The 21,703-nt window shown below is 47.9% G+C and overlaps 1 protein-coding gene across 4 annotated transcripts in view; it reads right to left on the bottom strand.

Annotated features, from left to right (window-relative positions):
- The window catches only part of NCOA3 (nuclear receptor coactivator 3), a 449,566-nt gene that overhangs the window by 147,913 nt on the left and 279,950 nt on the right, over nt 1-21,703 (bottom strand). For all 4 annotated transcript variants that reach the window (XM_085619414.1, XM_085619419.1, XM_085619415.1 and 1 more), the window contains one exon: nt 12,875-13,001. In XM_085619414.1, the coding sequence (XP_085475540.1) occupies nt 12,875-13,001 (127 nt within the window). The remainder of the gene's footprint in view (nt 1-12,874; nt 13,002-21,703) is intronic.

Raw genomic sequence — 21,703 nt, 5'->3', positions numbered from 1 at the left:
ATCTGGGTGCTGAATCTCTCCATGGTTCTGCGTCAAATGCGCGGGTTTGATCCGCAGCCTTTGATGCGGCACCACGGAAAGTTCGAGGAAGGTGGTGTACCATGGCTGGCGTGCCCACGTAGGAGCAACTAGGACGAGTGTCAGGGAGTGTTGTCTGAGTTTGCGAGCCACCAGCGGTATCAACGGCGCTGGGGGAAAAGCGTACGCAAATCTGCCGGACCAGTTCATCCATATCGCATTGCCCTGCGACTGCGGATGTGGGAACCTGGCGGCAAAGCTTTGGCATTTTGCGTTTTCGCTTGTGGCGAACAGGTCTATCTCTGGATGACCCCACTGCTGGAAGTACGGCTGGAGTACTGATGGGTGTAACTCCCACTCGTGCATCTGGTGGCTGTGTCTGCTGAGCAGATCCGCCATTTGGTTGTCCTTGCCGGGGAGGTGTTCCGCCATGAGGAACATGTTCCTCTGAATGGCCCACTTCCACATGCTCTGAGCCAGATGAGACAACTGTGGAGAGTGCGTTCCTCCCTGCTTCTGTATGTAGTACATTGCGGTCATGTTGTCCGTCCGGATCAACACGACCTTGTTGCACAGATGTACTTTGAATGCCTTCATGGCTAGGAAGATTGCCATCAGTTCCAGAAGGTTGATGTGCATTTTCTTCTGTTGTGTCGTCCATAGTCCCTGCACTGTGTAGTGGAGTACATGAGCTCCCCATCCCTGGAGAGACGCGTCTGCTGTCAGTACCATTTGTGGAACAGGCTCTTGGAACGGTCGGCCCTTGCAAAGGTTTTGTGGATTCCACCAATGCAGAGAGTTGTATGCCCGACCGCTCACCAACACTAGGTCTTTCAACTGTCCTTGAGCCTGATTCCACTGATGTGCCAAGCACTCCTGAAGCGGGCGCATATGTAATCTCGCGTGCGGGACTATGAAAATGCAGGAGGCCATCATGCCTATCAACTGCATGAACACTCGCGCAGGAAGGGAGTGTTGGGGTTTGAACTTGGAAATCAGCATTTGCATGCTGTTGATCCTCACTAAATTTGGCTGAGCTGTGGCCGCCAGAGTGTCTATAGTCGCACCCAGGTACTGTTGTACGTGTGCGGGCTGGAGATGGGATTTTGGGTAATTTAGTGAGAATCCCAGACTGTGAAGGAGGTGAATGGTGCGGGACATGTGGCTGGCACATTGCTGGGCTGACTTCGCTTGAACGAGCCAGTCGTCCAGGTAGGGGTAGACTTGTATGTGCTGCCTCCGTAGATGTGCCGCCACAGTAGCTAGGCACTTTGTGAAAACCCTGGGTGCTGTTGTCACGCCGAAGGGCAGGACTTTGAATTGATAGTGCTGTCCCTGAACAGTGAACCTGAGGTATTTTTTGTGTGAGGGGTGAATGGGTATGTGGAAATACGCATCCTTGAGGTCCAGTGTGGCCAGGAAGTCTCCCTGCTTGAGAAGCGGAAGGACTTGCTGGAGAGTGAGCATGTGAAAGTGCTCGGAAAGAATGTACCGGTTCAGGGGTCTTAGGTCTAGTATAGGCCTGAGTGACCCGTCCTTTTTCGGTATTAAAAAGTAGAGGGAGTACACTCCCGTACCGTGCTCGTGGACGGGTACGACCTCTATAGCGCCTTTTAGAAGCATACTTTGCACCTCTTGCTGTAAGAGCGTTAAGTGCTCTGAGGACATAGGACGGTTTCTTGGAGGTATTGTGGGTGGAGTGGAGGTTAGCTCTAGACAGTAACCGTATTTGACAATATCTTTGACCCACCTGTCCGTGGTGATGGAGTTCCACGTGGACAGGAACCTTTGTAGCCTTCCCCCGACAGGTGTTATGTGGTCGGGAGGAAGGGAGAGGGCGTCACTGCTTGTTCTTGGGGGAGGACCTGGTGTTGCCGTAGCCGCGTCCTCTGCCCTTTGTACTGGAGCCACGATATCCACCCCGGGTGTTTTTATCGTAGGTGGTTTGGGTATTGCCTTTGTTGCATGTCTGCTGTGACCCCTGTCCTCTACCTGCTCCTCTATTTCCGGGGCGACGAAAGGAGCTGCTCCGAAAGGACTGAGTCTGGAGAGCCCCCATGGACTTTGCAGTGTCCGTGTCCTTTTTTATTTTCTCAAGGGCTGTGTCAACCTCCGGCCCGAATAAATAGTCTGGGTTGACAGGTTGGTTTAGTATATTATTTTGCACCTCAGGTTTGAACCCGGAGATTCGCAACCAGGCATGTCGTCGCAGCATGACGCTTGTGTTTATGGCCCTGGCAGCCGTGTCTGCAGCATCTAGTGCACACTTGATGGAAGCATTTGTGAGTAGCTGTCCCTCTCTGATAAGAATTTCTGCACCTTCTTTGAACTGGTCAGGGAGATGTTGGAGTAGTTGCTCCAATGTATCATAGTGCGCTCTATCGTAGCGAGCGAGGAGCGCTTGAGTGTTGGCTATGCGCCATATGTTGGCAGCCTGGGCGGCAACTCGCTTGCCAGAGGTCTCTAAAACCTTGGACTCTTTGTCCGGGGGAGGAGCGTCACCTGTCGTTTGCGAGTGTGCCCTCTTGCGAGCATTCGCAACGACAATGGAGTCGAGAGGTAATTGGCCTCTGATGTAAGTAGGGTCCCCAGGTGCTGATCTGTACTTTTTGTCGATCCTGGGGTTTATCACCCTTGCCCTGGTGGGTTCCTTGAAGATGTCCTTGGCTGGTTTGAGGACCCCTTTCAACATGGGCAGAGTCTTTACATGCCTTTCCGAGGAAGCGAAAGTGTCCATAAGGAAGTCGTCTTCCACGGTGTCAGAGTGAAGCTGCACTCCATGATTATTCGCAGCACGTTCAATAAGAGCGTTGAACGCTGCAGTGTCCTCTGTGGGAGATGTTTTCGCTCCATAGAGTTGTGGGTCCTGTGCATCTAGAGGTGCACTGGGGTCTGTAGGGTCGCCCCAAGTTTGATCAGGGTCCTGTTGGTCATCAGGGTCCATGTCTCCGTGGTAAGGGACTTGGTCATCCATATAGTCTGCCAACGCATCCGTGTCGGAGTGTGTGGGAGAGAATGATAGTGGATCCTGGTAGGGCGAGTCGAAAGATTCGCAAAGCACAGGTTCTGAGTCCACAGGCAGCTTTCTTTTTAGTGGGATCCTGAAAGGGTCCAAGGGTGGCTCCGAAGTTATCCTCCGGTCATGGATAATCATCCTGCCGGTGTTGGCGTCGATGTAATGTGACGGAGACGTCTCAGCAGGTGTAACCGTGGTGTGGGTGACCCGTGTCCTGAGTTGGAACATTTTCGGGATCGTGGATGGCGGCAGGCCAAAAGTTATGTTGGCTGGCGCCGAAGAGGCTGCTTGAGCTTTTAGTGGGCCGGAGCCCGATGTGTCCTGGAGGACCGCTTGGGATTTGCTGCCTTGTGCTGCAACGGTTCGCACTTGAAGCGCTTTCGAGGCCTTAGCGCCTACCAGGTTTGTAGAGGCGGCCGTGGACTTTTCCGGTGCCGGTGGGTCATCGGGTCGAGGGGCGGAAATGGCCGTGGACGTCTTCGATGCAGGAGGCTTTGGTGTTGCCGTGGAAGCAACGTGAGACGCAGCAGGCAGTATGACCTTTGGTTTAGGAGTCGATGGCGTCGGCGCCGCGAGCCGAGCAGGTTTGATGGCACCGAGGGCCTTTTTCCGTATGCCGACTCCGGCGTCGGCCGCTTCAAGTTCGGCACCGAAGTCTCGTTTGGTGCGCTCGGTGCCGATGCGTGTCGCTGGCGTCGAAGGTGTGGAAGGCCTCGATCCGACTAGCGCCACTTTCGGTTTCGGTTTCATTTGTACCAGTGCAGCTTTCGGTTTCGGTTTGGTAGAAGGGAAACCAGCCGGTTTAGGTAATAATGGCTGCCGCTGAACGTCCGAGGCCGGGCCCGAGGGCGGGGCCGAAGAACTGCGGGATAGGTCTCGGGTAAGGCCCGAAGGCGATCCCTCGACCGGAGCCATAGTCTGTGGCACTGGGCTCTCGTCAGTCTGAACGGGTAGGCCTTGCTCGTCATTGGAGCTACTCTCTTCGGCCCCTAGGGCCTCATCGCCGTCTCCTACCTCGGTGTTGTCTTCGTCTCTGCGAAAGAGTGATTCGTCGACGTCGTCCGAACCGGAGTCATGTTCGGAACCGGGATTGGAGGGTAGGATTTCCAACTCCTCGACATCTTCGGCGTTGAAGATGTCTGCCGGGGCCGGTGCCGCGTGCTGTGCTTCGAGTCTCGCCGCTCGTCGATTCCGTAGAGTCTTCTTGGAACGGAACCGGGCACAGGCCATGCATGTCGATTCGTCGTGGTCCGGCGACAAGCATTTGTGGCACACCGGGTGGACATCGATATGGGGATATTTCGCATTGCATACCGGGCACCTCTTGAATGGTGTCCTCGACTCATCGTCGGTGTCGTCGATGGTCAGGTAAAAAGCGAAAAGTTGTTTCCGAAGTTAGTAAGCTAACAGGTAGGGTCGAAACCGATCGAGTGAACAGTACCGACGCGAACTAAAGGCCTTTTGGCCTCGACAAAGTTTTTTCCTAACTGGAGTTAAGATAGCACATCCGAACCCAATGGCGGAAAAAAACAATCTGAGGATGGAGAGGATGCCCATGCGCACTGTAGTCCAGGGGAGGAGTCACCTATCCAAGGATACTTCGAAGACTCTTCCAGGACAACAACGTGCAAACATCCGGACCCAACACTAGGCGGCGATCTATGCACAGATATGAATTCAGCAGCCCACATGCCTCGAACATAGTGTTTGCAAATCACATGCGATTGGTAAGTTAGAATAAACTGATCTATTGTATGAACTGTTTACTTGCATTTATTGCATACCAAGACCAAAAAGGATAGAGGAGAGGGGTCATTAAATTCTGCTTAACAAGAGCCCAAATTAACAGCCTACAGTAGACAGGACTACTGCATCTATTGTTAACCAGGCAGGAGCTGAGGGTGTGACCTAGCAAGATGGCCGTGGAGCCGCCTTTGCACAGAGTTCTGCTCCGCGCAACGAATATCCCGAAAAAACTCCTGATGGCGGTGTGCTCTAGACACCATCCACGAGAGCTAAAGCTGTGGTGAGCTGCCGGTGCGGGGCTACTTGATTGCCTCCAGGGGGAACAAGGGAGGCGTTGCCAGTGATGCAGCCTGCTGCAACCTGAGAGCCAGAAGACAGACATCGAGAGAGGCATAGCCCCTGCTGGGGGAGGATTGCTGAGGAGCGTAGATACGGTCCAGTCTGTCGGCATAACAGTGTTCTTCCCATCAACACAAGGCTAGAGGAGGGCCAGACCTAGGGGGGCATGGGTTCACTTAAGTAGTCAATACCGTTATGTTCTATGTTTGGCTGGGGGGTGCATTACGCTACTCGGAGGTGGGTAGGGGGAGTTTATTTTGTTTACTATCCACCGTTAAATCCCTAATAATGTAGTATTCTGTCTGCTTGCCATATTCAGTAGTCTCTGATGTAAGTATTCAAAGGAAACACAAACGTTATGGGGTGCACAAATAAAATGATTACCTGGAATGTTGGCAGCCTAAACAACTATACTAAGCGCCATCAGATACATTTGTAACTCCAGGGCTGTAGCGTTAGCATAGCGTTGTAACGGAACACACATACATGGGGAAGAGGTCTCCAAGGCTCGTAAAAAAATGTAGGACAGCTATACGTACCTACTTACTCTAGATACGCAAGAGTGGTGTTGGTCTGGGTGGTGCCTGGTGTTCCATTTTTCCTGAAAGACTTAGTGGTAGATGAGGGAAGATACTTGATACTTATTGAAACACTAAACCTGCATGACTTGTGTATGGTAAACGTGATGTGGCTAGGTTTTTCCCTGATGTAGTAAGAAATTTCTCCTGCTGTTTTGGTGCAGATATTTTATGGGCAGGGGATTTACTTAAACGGGGACCTGGATAAATATCCACCTAAGCACACTAAGCAGCAAGGGATCAGCACGCACCATGGTGATGGCGAGGTCTAGATGAGGTATGGTGGACCTATGGATGCTGTTGCGACCCTAAGTTCAAAGTATACTCCTGGTACACACAAGTCACAAGTACACACAGTAGACTGGCTATATCCTGGTCCAGTCTACCATGCTTTTAAATACAAGGGGGTGGCATATTTAGATAGATATCCGTCAGATAATTCCCCACAAATCGCAAGCATTGTGATGGGGCGGGACATAACCCGAGTACCAGTGAGGTGTCTCCATACAAAGATGCTGACCGATGTTTCATTCTCCGAGGGGCTTGCAGATGTAATCCCTGACTACTTCAAGACTAACAAGGAAAAGACTAGTTGCATGGCAGTGGAATGGGAGCCCATGATGGTGGTAGCACAGAGAGAAGATCAGTTCCAGATAAATAGGTTAACTTCCAAAGGATTGGAGCAGTCGCTGGACACACAAGATGAAATTAAAAACCGTGGAGGAGATGCTCACTAAGCAGAATCACAATTTAACAGCATAGGCAGCCTGCCAAGCAACCCTTATAGAGACATGAGAACGCTTGGAGAGGTACACAAGCAGGACCTATTACCAACGGTTACAGAGGGTCAAGTCTAGCAGAGTAATAGGTTTTATTTATTTATTAAGGAGTTTTATATAGTGCTAGCCTGACCCGAGGGTATCGGAACGCTTCACAAATGTTTTTGAGCAAGATTCATACAATAAGCAGTACTCTACATATAGGTTCGGAAGTCCAAGTGAGCTGAGGAGCATTGAGGTAGTCTGTATAACCTCAGGGTGCACGTTGTCTTGGGGTTGAACCAATTAAGGGGTGGTAGGAGCAGTTGGGGTACGAATAGCAGGGAGTAGGCGAGTCTTAGAGCCACAATGTCCGGAAGAGATGACGAGCAGGAAATAGTGTTTTGATGGAGACTATCCATTTGGGAGGGAGCGGTTGAGGAAAAGGACTTTTAGGTGTTTTTTTAATTTTGTGAAGGGCGAGATAGTTCTGATACCGACTGGGATGGCGTTCCAGATTTTGGGCACGATTCCGGCAAAGGACCGTGCGGCAGTTTTTGTTTGAGTGTTTTCACCTGAGCCAAATACTCAGGTTTTCCTGGGTGCAGGGCTTTGTGTGTGAGGCAGGCAGTATCTGGTACGCAGTTCGATTGGGAGCCATTTTAGTTCTGAGTGCTGGTGAGATGTGATAGTATTTCCTGATTCCAGTGACCATTCGAGCTGCTGTGTGGAGTAGTTTTGAGGGGTGCTAGGTGAGATTTTGTTGTACCAGTGAGGGTGGCATTCCCATAGTAGAGTCTGGATAGCACCAGTGATTGGGTAGCTTGTTTGAGGTCGTTGGTTGGGATGAATGGTTTTATTTTGGTAAGTAACTTCAGGTTGACGAAGGCACTCTTTGCGGGGTTCTTGATGTGATTGGCCATGTCGAGTTTTGAGTCTAGGGTAATTCCTAAGGATTGGAAGAGTGGGTCAGGGTATTCGTGTGGCTGCTCAAGAGGGAGACCTCTCAGGTGCCATTTTCGAACTTCGGGACAAACTAGCTCACATATATTCCACCCAAGAGGGCATATAAGGCTTTCCTGCCCCGCAAATGAGCGACTTGTATAGGAAAGTCCAGGAGGTGCCAGGGTAGGATATGGCTCTATTTTGTGGGCCTTAGATTATGCAGACTGCCTCCAGAGCAAAGAGAGGCCTGTTCTGCCCCATTAAAGAAAAGGTCTTGGCGGTGGAAGAGGAGATGCCAACTGCAAAAAACCCCAGAGGGGATGGACTTCCAGCTGAGATTTACCAAAACTAAAAAACACTGGTGGTGGCTAAATAACTGGTGGTATTCAATGAGGCCTGTTAGGTATGGCAACTCCAAGCTTCAATCAGAGAAGCTCTAATAGTCTTGATTCCCAAGACAGATAGGGACCAACCCTGATCTTATATCGCCCAATCTCAATGCTAAATGTGGATATTATGAGGCCAAATAAGGAACTAGCTAATCCCCCGCTTGAGGTCCTTCCGGCGCTGGTGCATTAGGAGTTCCATACCGCAGATAAGCATTGTAGGAAAATGGGCCTTTGTTGTAGTAGTTCCCCCACTTTTTGCCTGGCATTTGAAGCAACTTTGACTGAAGTGCACTTGGCTCCTGCTAAAAAGGTCCCCAATACAAGTTAATCGGCCAATTGATCCCCAATTGACCAGGCCATTAGCACCTCTTCAAGTCCCTAGTAAATGGTGCCCCTGGTACCAAGGGCATAGGTACTAAAGAGGGTCCCCCAAGAGATGCAGCATAAATTGTACTACTCTAAGGGACCCAGCACCAAACCCACGCAGACTGCCACTGTACGCTGTGTGGCAAGGTGCTCTAAAAAGTGACAAACATGGCACACACCCTGTATACGTAGTCACAGGCCCAGGTCTAGACAGTCACAATGATCTGCGGAAATCGGCAGGGTTGTCCGTTGTAGCTCCTGCTCTTCGCTACATGGATGGAGCACATGGCCTGCAGGCTCAGAAGAGTGCTCAACCATTGGGGTATTTGAGTGGGGGACAGCACCCACGAGCTCTCTACGATTGCGGATAACCCACTGGCATATTTGCAGCACCTAGAGTACTCTGTTCAATCCTATTAAAAGTCCTGATGGAATATTGGAAGGTGTCTGGCTAAGAAACAACCAAAATAAACAAACTATTCCCGATGAGGGCTAGGAGGTTGAACAGTGATTCCCTGCTTCAGCTTGTAATCCCCTGGGAAACATCGGACTTCCTATATCTCAGAATCCGAATGATAATGGTCAAGGGCGACAGGCATCAGTGAAACATGGGCAGGGACGTGGATGGTCTGCAATAGTCCATTATGTTTTGGAAGACGTTCTTGTTAGCAGTCATGGGTGGATGCAGTGAAACTATTACTGCTTATGTGTCTTTATGTGCTACAGGGGGCAAATATTAGATCCCTCAACAGGCTTTTGTGGCCTCGGCCTACTCATAGGGTATCCAATATGGGCAGGTTGAATGAGCAGGATCAAACTGGATACACTGAAACAGGTATGGGAGCATGGCGGTGTAGGAAGCTGGCTCTGTATATACTATGCCAAAGTAAGGTATAGTGTGCACAAAGTCCAGTGGAACCACAAAGTTAGGCAGAGGTAAAAGTAGATAATACCTTACTCTCCATTTGTGGTAGTGTGGGCGAGCAGTAAGGCTTTATCAGAGGGTAGTGCTTAGCATTTATTTTACACACAGGCAAGAAATAATGCTGCACTCAAAAACTGAACTCAGGCTAATTTGTTTGTATAAAAATATTTAGTTATATTTATTTTCTAGAACCAAGCAAGCCTGGCATAGGTAAGTGTAAATGGTACTTTTCAAGGCAGGTTGAACAATGCGAGCAAGCTGAATGAAAAGGACTGTTATAGGTTTGTAAATACTTTGAATACAGTTGAAATTACTGTTACATTACTTTTGATTACTTTACAGGTTACTTTATCTACTCAGTGTGATATGCCTAGATATTATACTGGGACACTTGCTAGAGAAAAGGATAGTAAATCAGTTTTGTACATTTGCAGTTTCTTAAAGTTCCATACAAACCAACTCCACACTTGGAAACTTTTAGAAGAAAAGCAGTCAATGCAATCCTACGGGAGGAAATGGAGTGATCGGTTTCCAGGTAAGTACTTGGTTGGGGGGTTGGGTTTCTGGGGTTAGAGTCAGGGATCCCCAAGGGTCGAGGATGCACTCAAAAAGAACCCTCAGCGGCGCTCGGGCAGCTAGGTCCAGAGTGCTGAGGCCCAATGTTAGCCAATGGGCGATAGGGGGTCTCTGGTTGGTGGCTGCTCACGAGCAGGCCACAAGGTTGTGGGAGCAAGGCTCCTGTAGTTAGGCTCAGGGCAAAGGGGGATCCGGGTTAGCACACAAAGTGCACCCACAGCAGCACAGAGGCAGCTGAGTGCAGGGTGCTGTTTTGGCACTGTTCTCAATAGGAGTTGCCGGTTTTGGATATTTTCTGCAGGCTCAGTTCAAGAAGTCTTCCGGGAGGAACCAACAGCTGGGCAGGTAAGTTGGAGGGTTTGGGGACATAGGTGCACCTTAGGTCGCCTTCTCCAGGGCGCAGGGCAGCTGGATGCAGGGGTGTCTTTTGAGGTTGAATTTCCCCTTACCAGGCCACTTTGATAGCAAACTTCTCAGTCTTCAGTGCAGCCATCATGGTGCTGTGGAGTTCGTGTTGACGATCTCCCAGCACCATATACTCTTAAATGGCAGCACTGCACTTACAGTGCCCAGGAATGGACCTGGGTACTGTAGGGGCACAGGGCTCATGCACCTGTGCCCACACCCAGCTAGAGGGGTGGCTGATGTATGCCAGGGCAGTGTGTGTTTAGGGAAGGAACATAGGCCCTGGGCACCTGATTGGCAGGAGTCCAGGGCACACGCAGTCAAAGAACATTCAGCAATTCAGCAAAAAGTGGGGGCATACCATGCAAGAAAGATAGCACTTTCTTACAAACACTGCCACAGTAGGCTAACTGCCAGCTCAAAACGCATAATGTATCCAAAGGATGCTAAATAAAAGGGTAACTACCCCCGACAATGCAAAAAGAAGACCTGAGGCTTACTGCCAGCCTAAAGCACACAACGCATCTAAAGGATGCTAAATGAAAAGGTACCACCCCAGAACAAATGCCTGAGGAATACAGGACTAAGGTGGAGCGCGAAATCCCGCAAGGATGCGCTGAACAGCTGATTCTGCGTGAGTATGAAACAATAAAACCCCATCAAATGGTAAAACAACAATTCGCTCCCGGATCTTCTCCGGGAAGACGCTATTGCGCAACCAAGCATGGCGCTGCAAGGCAACCAAACCAGCCATAGCCCGGCCTAAGGAATCAGCAGTATCCAAGGCCGAGCGGATCGTAAACTCAGCAAGGTCACGGCCATCCCGGAGAAGATGAAGGCGGTCAACACCAGTGGTGGCAGAGATGTTCCGACCCCATGACTCAAGCCATCTGGACTCCCGGGAGGGAGGAAGCATTAGCCGGTTCAAGGAAGGGAAGGCAGTTTGCAAAACAAACCCCTGCACGTCAGGATGCACAAATAAGCAAACTGGATCATGTGGAGCAGGACGGTGGCGGTGCAAGACAGAACGAGCCACCGGATCACCGGAAGCCAGCCGAACCCAGGTACCCAAATGGGCATCATAAAGAGACGCTTCAAAGGGCAGAAGCGGCTCCACATTCCCTGACCCACGGTGAAGGACATCAAGTAGAGGGTCCACAGACAAGGGCGCTGAAGGGGGTTGCATGTTCAAAATCCGAGTGGCCAAGGAGACTACTCTCAGAAAAGCCGCTCCAGCCTCGGTAGCCCTCCGAGGAGGGGACAGCAGCTCATCTGTAGGGGAGGGCTGTGAACTAACCCTCCCAAGACACTGAGGGTGCGACCAATGCCCAACTGAGGGGAGCCCCATTGACGAATGGGGGTCCTGATGGGGCTCTGAAGGCGAGGAGCCTGCCGGGTCCGGGGGATCCTGAGGAGGCGGGGATCCTGCCGGGTCAATATATTGTAAGGGGGGCACAGGCAAGAACACATCCGGCGTCGCCGGGCTTGAAGGGCGACGCCAAACTCTCTCCAGACTCTCCCGGAGAAGAGTCAACAACCCGGCATTGATGCGGAACCAAAACTACTTTAGTCGGCGCTGATCGAGCTCCGTCCGGCGCCGACTCAACTCTGTCCAGCATCGAGTCGGCCCCGTCCGGCGCAGAATCCACGACACGCTCCCCTTCCGAAGAAGGAGATGGCGCCGGAGAGACCAGTTTCCAGCGCCGCACCGGCACCGACTCAGCCTCAATCACAACAGGCTCCGACTCCAAAGAAAGAAGCGGAGGCGGAGCCGGGAAAGCTAGTTTACGGTGTCGACTCCAGCTCTGCCCGGAAGGCAGAGGTGTGCGCGAAGCAAGGCTTGGAGCACCAGCAACCATCTGCGACACCACAGGGAGCCCCACGGGACTATGCGGTGCGGCAAAGAAGCTGTGTCGTAGAGGGGGACCCAGCCGGGCCGCACCCTGACACCACATCTCCGACGTCCCTGGAGGGCAAGGGCTCATTAAGCGCCGGGGGCGAACCCACCGGTGAGTCCGTCGGGGACCCCGCAAGTAGCGGAGGCCCTGAGGATGCCCCAGGGATGGGAGATAGGACCCAAGGGAGGCCTGCAGAGCCGCGGCATAGGCCTCCATCTGGGTCGGATAGGGCGGATAGAGGGAGGGCGACTCTCGGGGGTGTACATCCGGAATGCCCCTGACAAAAGATGAGGTAGAGGACCTCGGCGAAATGCGCCGCTAGGCCCCAGAGGGCGATAAACGGCGGAACTGGAAAGTAGAGGGGCCCGCCGGCATTGAGGCCGGGGGACGAGACTACTCCGACCGGGACAGCTATGCCGAAAGAAGCTTGACCCGAAGGCATCGCACACTGTTCCATACGCAAAGCGTCGAAAAAGGGCCTGAAATCAGGCCATAGGAACCGCTTACTCCGGATCCGGGTTGCACGCCGAAAAGAAGGAAAACTGCCGTCAGCTCGCCAGGAGGGACATATATGACCTCGCGGACGCCCCACGTATGTGAACGTCAGGGCGGGGTCGTGTGGCGCTATGCCCCGGCGCGCAGAGGTGCTGCTGCTATATATTTTCTGGATCCAGTGTGATGCCTGGGGAGATTCTAAATTAAGGAATCTGCGGCTAGATGTCCATCAGATTAGAATTATATTTTGATCAAATACTAGAGCCTAGATTAGGACCCAATTCTAAAGTAACCAACTTACAAATACACCTATGTAAAGGCTATATTAACATACAGTAAATATTCTAATACAAAAATTAGAAACAAGTGTCATTTTTTTTTTACATCAATCCAGTGCATTCATTTTGTTTCTGCGCCTACCTATTCGGAGCTCCTCGTGGTCCTTGCTCCAAGGACAGCATTCCATCAGGCCAGGATCCTGGTGGTCTTGATGGTCCTTGTTGTCCATAGGGATTCGATCCCATACCCATATTGATATCACTGGTCCCTGAAACACAAGCAGTTTTAATCAGATTCACCTCCTATTACTTGGGCAGTATGTTTGAAAGAAAATCCATTACCAATAGATCCCACATCACTATAAGATAAGGAAAAGCTCTTTACCTGTAATCCTAGTTCTCTTCCAGGGGAATCCTCCAAGTCATCAGCACTGAATAGTACCTCCCACAGGCGGGGATCCCAGGGCACTCTTATAAATATTTTTATATATGTAATGAACTTTGTACAAAGTACATTACATACATATCTGCAGTCTACAGAAAGTCTAAAAATGACTAGATCACATTGAATTTTCATTTTAAAAAGAAGCCAATTACATAGAAATATGTCATGAATAGATAACAGAAAATCTTAGAGCTTTTAAAAGGGAAAAGAAATGGGAATGAGGCCATGTTAGCCAAATGACTGCCATTCAAAGAATAGTAGAAAAAACGGGCACTGCCTTTAAAAACCTCACAGTACCCCCAATATCCCATCATGCCTCACAAGGGACAGGTGAGATCATTTTTACAGCGATTATGAATCCTGGATAAAGTAATTGTTGATAGTTGTAACAGTTTCTGCCTAGGGAGGTGGAAGGGCTACTTAGACCTTTGATGCAGATTGCCCTGGCAGAGAACTAGGATTACCGGCAGGCAACTTCACCTTCTCTTCCAGGGGATCCTCATCAATAGTCATAAGCTCAAAGAATAGCAAACCCATCCCATAAAATGCGAACTTGAAATAAAAATAGCTCCCAAAATCACATGAAAAGGTTCCTCAAAGAAGTCTCACCTACGTGAGTATCTGCTTTAGAGTCTGAATCAAGACAATGTCTAATAAAGGTATGTACAGATCTCCATGCAGCAGCTGTACATATTTCTGAAATAGGAACATTTCTAAGAAGAGCTGCAGTTGCAGACTTTCCCCTTGCGGAATATGCTTTAGGTCCACTAGGTGAGACTTTTTAGCTGCTTGATATGAGAGTAGTACACAGGATGCAACCCACCTAGGGATAGTTTGTTATGATAATGCAGAGCCTGTTCTGACTGGAACATAACTAAGAGGTAATAAGATTTTCTTCTGCTCATAGTTTTAATTTTAGGACTCTATCAGGGGAGTGTGAAGACCTTTCAGCTATAGTGGATGGATTAGGGAGAAACACTGAAAATTAGATGGTTTGATTAATATGCAATTCTGAAACCACCTGGGAAGAAAATAAGTATGAAATACTGCATATGGTTCTACAGAGCATAGTGCTCGAATTTCACTCACTGCTGATGTGATGGCTACTAGGAAGGCCGCTTTCCATGTAAGATGTTGTGAAGAGGCTTTATGAATGGGTTCAAGTAGGGAACCCATTCATTTGGACAGAACAATGTTAAGTACTCAAAGAGGAGATGGTGACTTTAATGGAGGAAATACTTTAAGCACACAAAGAAGTATTTAATTAAAGTTATTTTAAAGAAATTGGTGATGGAAATTTTCTATAGGCTGCTATAGCTACAAGATGAAATGCATTAGAAGAAAATTGCAAAACTGACCTAACCAAATTAATATGGTAGGGTATAGCCACTTGTTCCCGACACAAGATTGGATTGGGTCTGTTTTAAATGAATCATAAATAATACCTCTTCCACTTAAAGGCATACGATTTTCTTGTGAAAGGTCTTTAAGCCTCTCTTAAAATGCCCATGTAGTTTTGTGGAAGTCCTAAATGTCCATTTTGGAAGAATTCAGGAGCTAAGCAGTCAATGTTAGTGATAGAAAGGCCGGGGTGAAGTATCAGTCTCCCAAACTTTTACAAGAGATCCTGTCTGCACAGCAATCTCATTTGGTTGTTCTAGCAGGTGAAGATCCATGAACCACCACTGATGAGGTCATGCCGGTGCTAACATTATCATACAGGTCTTGGAGCAGAAGATTTTGAGGGTTACTGTAGGTATGAAAGGAATTGGAGAAAATTAATAGAGAAATTTCCCTAACCAATTTATCAAAAGGGCATTACCTTTCGACCATGGTTGGAAGAATCTGGATGCATAGTGTCTGCATTTTTTTGTTGTTAGTATCCACAAGCTAATCTATTTGTTGATATCCCCAGTCTTGAACAATGTCTTAAGACTTTGTCATTTAGAACCCAGTCATGATTTTCCTGAAATACCAGACTGAGTGAATCTGCCTTTATATTCTGAACCCCTGGCAGATGAATAGCCTTTATGGTTAGGTTTCTGGCTAATAACTATTTCCATATGGCTTAAGCTTCAAGAGATGAGGTCGAGAGGGAGTTCCACCTTGCTTGCTCAGGTAACGCATTGCTGTCGAATGTTCTGTATGATTACAACAGAGTTTGGCGTTCTTGATGGAAGAAAACATTTCAGGGCCAGATGAACAGCTCTCAATTGCAGAAGCTTGATATTAAAAGTGTTTTCTTTGTTTGACAAAAGTCCTTGGGTTTGTAGGTGTTCCATAGGATATACCCATCCCTAGAGAGAGGCATCTGTGATCGATGTTTGATTTGGTAGGTCCTGATGCAATACTACTCCTGCCAAGAGGTTCTTTGGCTGTTTTCACCATGGGAGAGACTGAACTGCATCTTGTGATAGGGTCACTTTCTCTTTCCAGTGATCTGAGAACTCATTCCACTGGTCTTCTAGGCAATTCCTGCAGATCCCTCATGCGAAGTCTTGCAAGTGGAAGTAGAAAGATGCAAGAAGCCATCAAACCTAGTAGGGATGCAATCTGTCTCGCTGTTGATGGAGAGTATAAACGAGAATGTGACATTTCAGAATGATTAACAATAACCTCTCTTCTGAAGGATACACTATTGCAGATTGGGTATCCAGTATTGCTCCAAGATATTTTATTTTTTGAACTGGACAGGTTGTAGACTTTCTAAGGTTAGCTTGCAGGCCCAGATTGGTTAACATCTTGAGACAAAACTGGCAGTGTTTTTTGTCTGGTGACATACCCTTTATTAACCAGTCATCCACGTAAGGACAGTCGAAGATCTTTTGTTTCATTAGATGAGCGGTGACAATGGCCATACATTTTAAAAAAGTTTGTGGAGCTGATTTTAGTCAGCAAGATAAGACCCTGTATTGATAATGATGAGATCCTACTGTGAAATGAAGGAACCTTCGATGCTTTGCTAATACTGAAATGTGAAAGTAGGCATCTTAGAGGTGTATTGAACACACCCAGTTTCCTTGAAATAGTTGTGGATAAATCTGGTGTAATAGCAACATTCTGAATTTCTTAATTTACTTGTTTAGTACTGTAAGAGCTGAAATGGGTCTAAATTCTTCTTTTGGTCCTTTCTTTAGCACAAAAATATGGGGCATAAATCCCCAATCCTCTCTGGAGAGGAGAAACCTCCACAGCATGCTTCTGCAATAGAATGTTGACTTCATTTTGCAGTAGGTCTTTCTGAAAAAAGATGTTTTGATTGGTGGATAGGTCACACAAGTTGGCTCTGGCTTATTATCCCTAGGTAGCATAGATATTATATATACGCAGTACTAAATTATATTTTAACTGCACTCATATTAGACTATTACTTTGCTTTTATTAATTAGGGCTCTTATGGATATGTATTTTTAAATGTCTTAATGTATTATTCTGCATGGAAATAAATTTGATTTGTGTGAGTCAAATAAAGTATCTTTGATGATGAGGATTGGTGGAATCCGGATCTGGTGGCTTAGTGGACTAAAGTGTTGTAGCAAAGTGAGTTTCTGTTGCAGTAACCACCCCATTTTTGTCCAGATTTCTAATGCCCTTTGAATTGATATGCCCTGGATCCCTGCCAATCCCGTTCCCAGGGCCTGTGTTCTTTCCCTAAACTATACCTTTGTACTGCCAATTGGCACCTCTCTGGCCACATGTAGGTCCGTTGTAAAAGGTACCATGAGAACCAAGGGCACTGTGACCAGGGAAGGGCTCTAAGGGCTGCAGCACATTGTGCCACCCCGAGAGGTCCTGTGTGTATACACACACACAGTGAAGTCCACTCTTCAGTGCCCGCCATCTTGCAGATGGCAGGCACTCTCCAATAAGGATAAAGAATTGTGCTCACTCCCCCATGTGGAGTGAGCACACCAAGGGTTTAGTCACCCTAAGGTCAGTAGCCCATTGGCTACTACCTTGAGACCCATAAATAAAACACCCCCTATAGTATTTAGGGGGCAGCCCTGAGCCCAGCAGGCAGATTCAAGCAATCTACAAAGAAGAACAAAAGAAGACGCACAGCAGAGAAGACTGCAGGGAAGAACTGCTTGGCCCCAGTCTGCAGTTTCCAGAGATCCTACACCAAAAGTCACCTCGTCCTGCAACCAGTAACCTCTAGAACCCCTGGAAAGACTGTCTGCCTTCAACAAAGACCGGATCTCTTGTGAACAGCAGCTCTGTTCAAAAGAAACTCCCAAGACAGACAGCCTGCTGAGGACAAAGAAACACGACGCCTGGAACCGCCACTGCACCAGTAGTCTACGGCCCGAGTGGCCCACTGGTCCCCCAACTCCCCAGAGTAGAGTTGACCCCTCCAGGACTCCCGGACGTCGCCTGCAGCCTCTGCACGGTGACCCCCTCACCCAACCAGGAGTGGGCCAGTAAGGTCCGAACTCAAAAAGCATCCCTGCATTTAGCCGCCCTGTACCCTGGATAACAGGACCTGAGGTGCACCAACGTCCCCGAGCCCTCCAACTAACCTGCCCAGCTGTTTGATTCCTCCCGGAAGATTTCCTGGAACAAGCCTGCTGCCGAAACCCAAAACTGGCACCTCCCACTGAAAACAGGGCAGTCGATGCCAAATCAGCACTTAGCACCCGGATGCCCCTGTGCTGCTGTGGGTGCATCTTGTGTGCTTACTCTGATCCCCTTTTGCCCTAAGCTTAACCCTATGATCTTTGCTCCCTCAACCTTGTGGCTTGCTGGAGAGCAGCCATCAAACAACGGCCCCCTAGCCACTTTGGGCTCTGTCTGCACCCGGCCGCCCTAGTGCCGCAGAGGGTGCTTTTTGAGTGCATACTTGACCTTGGGGAAACTTGTTCTAACCCCAGAAAGGCAATCCTCAAGACCGTTTACTTACCTGCCAACCGATAACCTCATGTTTCTCTTTAGGATTTCATTGACTGTTTTCCTCTGAAAAACTTCAGTATTGAGGGCGTTTGCATGGAAACATAACTGGTTTGATGAAAACAGTTCTACCTACCTTTTATCTAGGAAATGTCCCAGCGCAATATCTAGGCATATCACACGGAGTAGAAAAAGTAGCCCGAAAGTAATTTCAATTGTATTCAAATATTTTACAAACCTGTAACAAAAGTAATTCTCATCCGGCTTGCTCGTTCATCACTCTGTCTTGAAAAGTACAATCCTAATTACCTGTACCTGTATTCAAAGAATTATTTTTAATACAATTGCTCTGAGTTTAGTCTGAGTGTGTGACATCATGTCTTCCCTGTGTGTACACAATAAATGCTTAACACTATCCTCTGATAAAGCCTTACTGCTCGCCCACACTACCACGAATAGAGTGTAATGTATTATATACTTTTACCTCTGTAAGCCTTTGGGGATCCAATGGACTCTGTGCACACTATACCTTACTTTGGTATAGTATATACAGAGCCAGCTTCCTACATGCTTCCACTGTACAAATGTGTTTGGCGCCAATCCACTCAGCCTTTCATCCTTTTGAGGTCGATAAAATGAGTATCATTGAGTTAGGTAACAATAAACATCTGTTATTCAGCACCAATATGTCCTTCAGGGTGAACATGCACTTTAAAACTACACATTACATTAAGGAATTGAAGAGAATATCAACTCTGAACAATATGCCCCCCCGGCTTATTGTTTAGCCAGATGTCTTTCTGTGGCTGTGAACTGCTGCTGGGACTCATTATCACTTGATGGTTTTTGAGTGTGATAATGTTATCTGCTACTTTTGTTGGTGAGACCAGGGAAGTGTTTGAACCCACTGTGAGAAAAATCTATCATAGGGTCTATACCTCCTACGGTATTTTTTGTAGGAAGCGGTTTCATGTAGTGTATCAAAAGGAGGTACACTATGTAGAAAGTCCAGACGACCCTTCTTGCCTTACATTTATGATCCCAAATGCTCTTTTGTGGTAGTGTGGGAACACAGTTTAGGCTTATCAGATTGTAGTATTAGGCATTTGTTGCACACAGAGTAAATAATGAGAGACTCAAAATCTTCAGAATTCGGCGCGTACTTTGAGTTATCAATTTTTACAGTCAAGCAAACTTAACACAAAATGCTTTTATTTGCGAATGCTTTAATATAGAGACAGAAACATACTGCATAGAAGTATTTGCAATTATATTTTGGGGGTTCCCTTTAGGACTTAAGGTGCTAAGAGGTCAAGGTCACAAGATCCACATGGAGGTGCTGGATGGGTTAGTAGCAAAGCGGGGGGGGTGGGTCGAGACCTATAAACAGGCTGCAGAGGGAGACTTGGTGACAAATACGGGAGTTCACAATGGGGAGCAGTGGGCTCGGTTCGTGACAGTCTTGAGAGCAGGGGGCACAGTCTGGGTTTGTGGGCCCGGGAGCTTGGGTGCAGAGAGTTTTGGTAAGCTGTTCCAGTGCTTCAAAGGCACTCACAGCTCTTAGTCAGACCTGCACAGGAGAACAAAACAAGACAGCAGTGCCACTCTCGATAATGGCCTCTCTGGTGCGGGAGTCACAAGTAGGGAGATCGGTCTTGGAGGTGTGGGTGTTCGGTCACTAGCCAAACCTTGGTTGCTGCAAGGGGTAAGGTCCCCAGGTATTGGTGCAGGGCAGCTCCCGGCATCTCCAAACTTGGTGGGGAGATGTATCTGACAACCATCTGGAACACTAAGATCTCTGCATCGGTGTCAGCAAAACAGTGACCTGGAAGTTGCGGTCCATGCCTGCAGGTTGCAGGGAAGTGGCTCCTCCACTTCAATGGAGATGCTGGCTGTTTGGCAAAGTACTGGCAGTACTCTGAGGCTTTTGGAGGATGCACAGCTCCAGGACAAGTAGAGTTGCCACATTGGTCTGTACAGGAGCAGGCAGGGTTTGGCACCAAAGTCCACAGGTAGCCCACAGTTCTTGCTTCTTCGGCTCTTCTTTGTCCTTGTTCTCTTTTAGTCAGGCAAATTGGAGTTCCTGGTGTCAGGGAGCCACCTAAATACTGAATTTGAAGCCCCTGGCCTTGATATGCTAAATCACTAGCCATTCTGCTTGAGGAGGTGTGAACACCTCCCTCCGGAGCAGGCACTGTTTCAGGCCTCAGAGAGCTTTTGCTCTGACCTGCAGAGGGTCAGAAACAGGTCTGTGGTGGCAGGATGGACAAGACCAGTCAGCTAGCAGAGTAAGAGGCTGGTCGGTTTTCAGTGGACACCCTAAGGTGCCTTCTGGGTGCATATCTTAATTCTAGTATTAACATCAGTATGGATTTATTAAGACAAGGTGTTTAATACCGAACATCATAGGTTTCAGTGAAGCCATCATGTATCTGGGAAACTCGCAATGACCAGTTCCCAGTACACATACTTAAAATGGCTTCTCTGCTCACTTGCACTATCTAGTAATTGAACTAGACAGCCTAAGGGAATATACGCTCATGCAAATATGTCCTAACATGTAATATAATTAAGGCTCCCTGTTTTCCGTTTTTACTGATCTTTACAGATAAATGCAGACAGAAAACCATTTATTTTCCAGTCTGTATTTTTAAATGTGTTTAAAAACTGAAAATTGGGTTGCTTTTGAGTGATTCTAGGTGTGGTCAATCATGACTGCCAGTCCAATAGCTGTGCGGATTGACAGGCAAGAAGATTACAAAAATATTGGGGTTTTATTAGAGTAGATTTCCACAACCTTGACACTAAAATTTATATATTTTCTGAAAAGTGCATATTTTACCACCCAAGTGTGTGTATATATCAATGAAACCAGTAATGGCGTCCAGGCACGAGTGTGCATTAACTAGTTAAATAAAAGCAGAAATATACACATTCCAGATTCATTTTTTCACAACACCTAAAATAAATATGGATGAATACAGGTAAATTTTCAAAAAATAAATGTGGATAAATACAGACAGAAATGACAAAAATATAAATACCATAAAACCGGGAGTCCTAAATATAATGCACCCTGCCTTAGGAATAGAAGGCCTACTGTAAGGGTGACTTACATACATTGCATGCATTGTTTTTGGGCATGGTACAGTGTGTGTGCCATGTTGTGTTTTCACATTTGTTTGCACCATTTCATGCTGCTGGTAATGGCAGCCTGCATGTGTTTGGTAGTGGGTACCTCAGGGTAGCACAATACGTGCTGCAGCCCTTTGGGACCTTTAGTACACAAGCCTTGGGTTCCAGGGGTACCATTTACAGTTACCATTTACTACAGAGGTGCTAACGGTCTTGCAAACTGGGATACAATTTAACAGTTACCTTGTTTTAGGAAAACAGCACTGGCACAGGGGACTTGATTGGCAGGACACTAGTGCCTCCAATCAAAATTGCATCAAATACCAGGCAGAAAGTGGGGATAACCATGTTAAAAAGGGGCACTTTCCTACACTTTTCGGCTCTCCAGACCAACGGCCTTCAACGTATCCATCTCTGTTTTCATTGTGGACATCTCGCCATCTGCATTGGACCCAAAAAGAGTGCTTCCTGAAAACAGTAAATAAAAAATTTTGTGTTGTTCTT

Source organism: Triturus cristatus, chromosome 7, assembly GCF_964204655.1.
Source record: "Triturus cristatus chromosome 7, aTriCri1.1, whole genome shotgun sequence".
Classification (NCBI taxonomy): domain Eukaryota; kingdom Metazoa; phylum Chordata; class Amphibia; order Caudata; family Salamandridae; genus Triturus; species Triturus cristatus.
The sequence above is the reverse complement of the archived record's forward strand: the minus strand, read 5'-3'. Positions and strand labels throughout refer to the sequence as shown.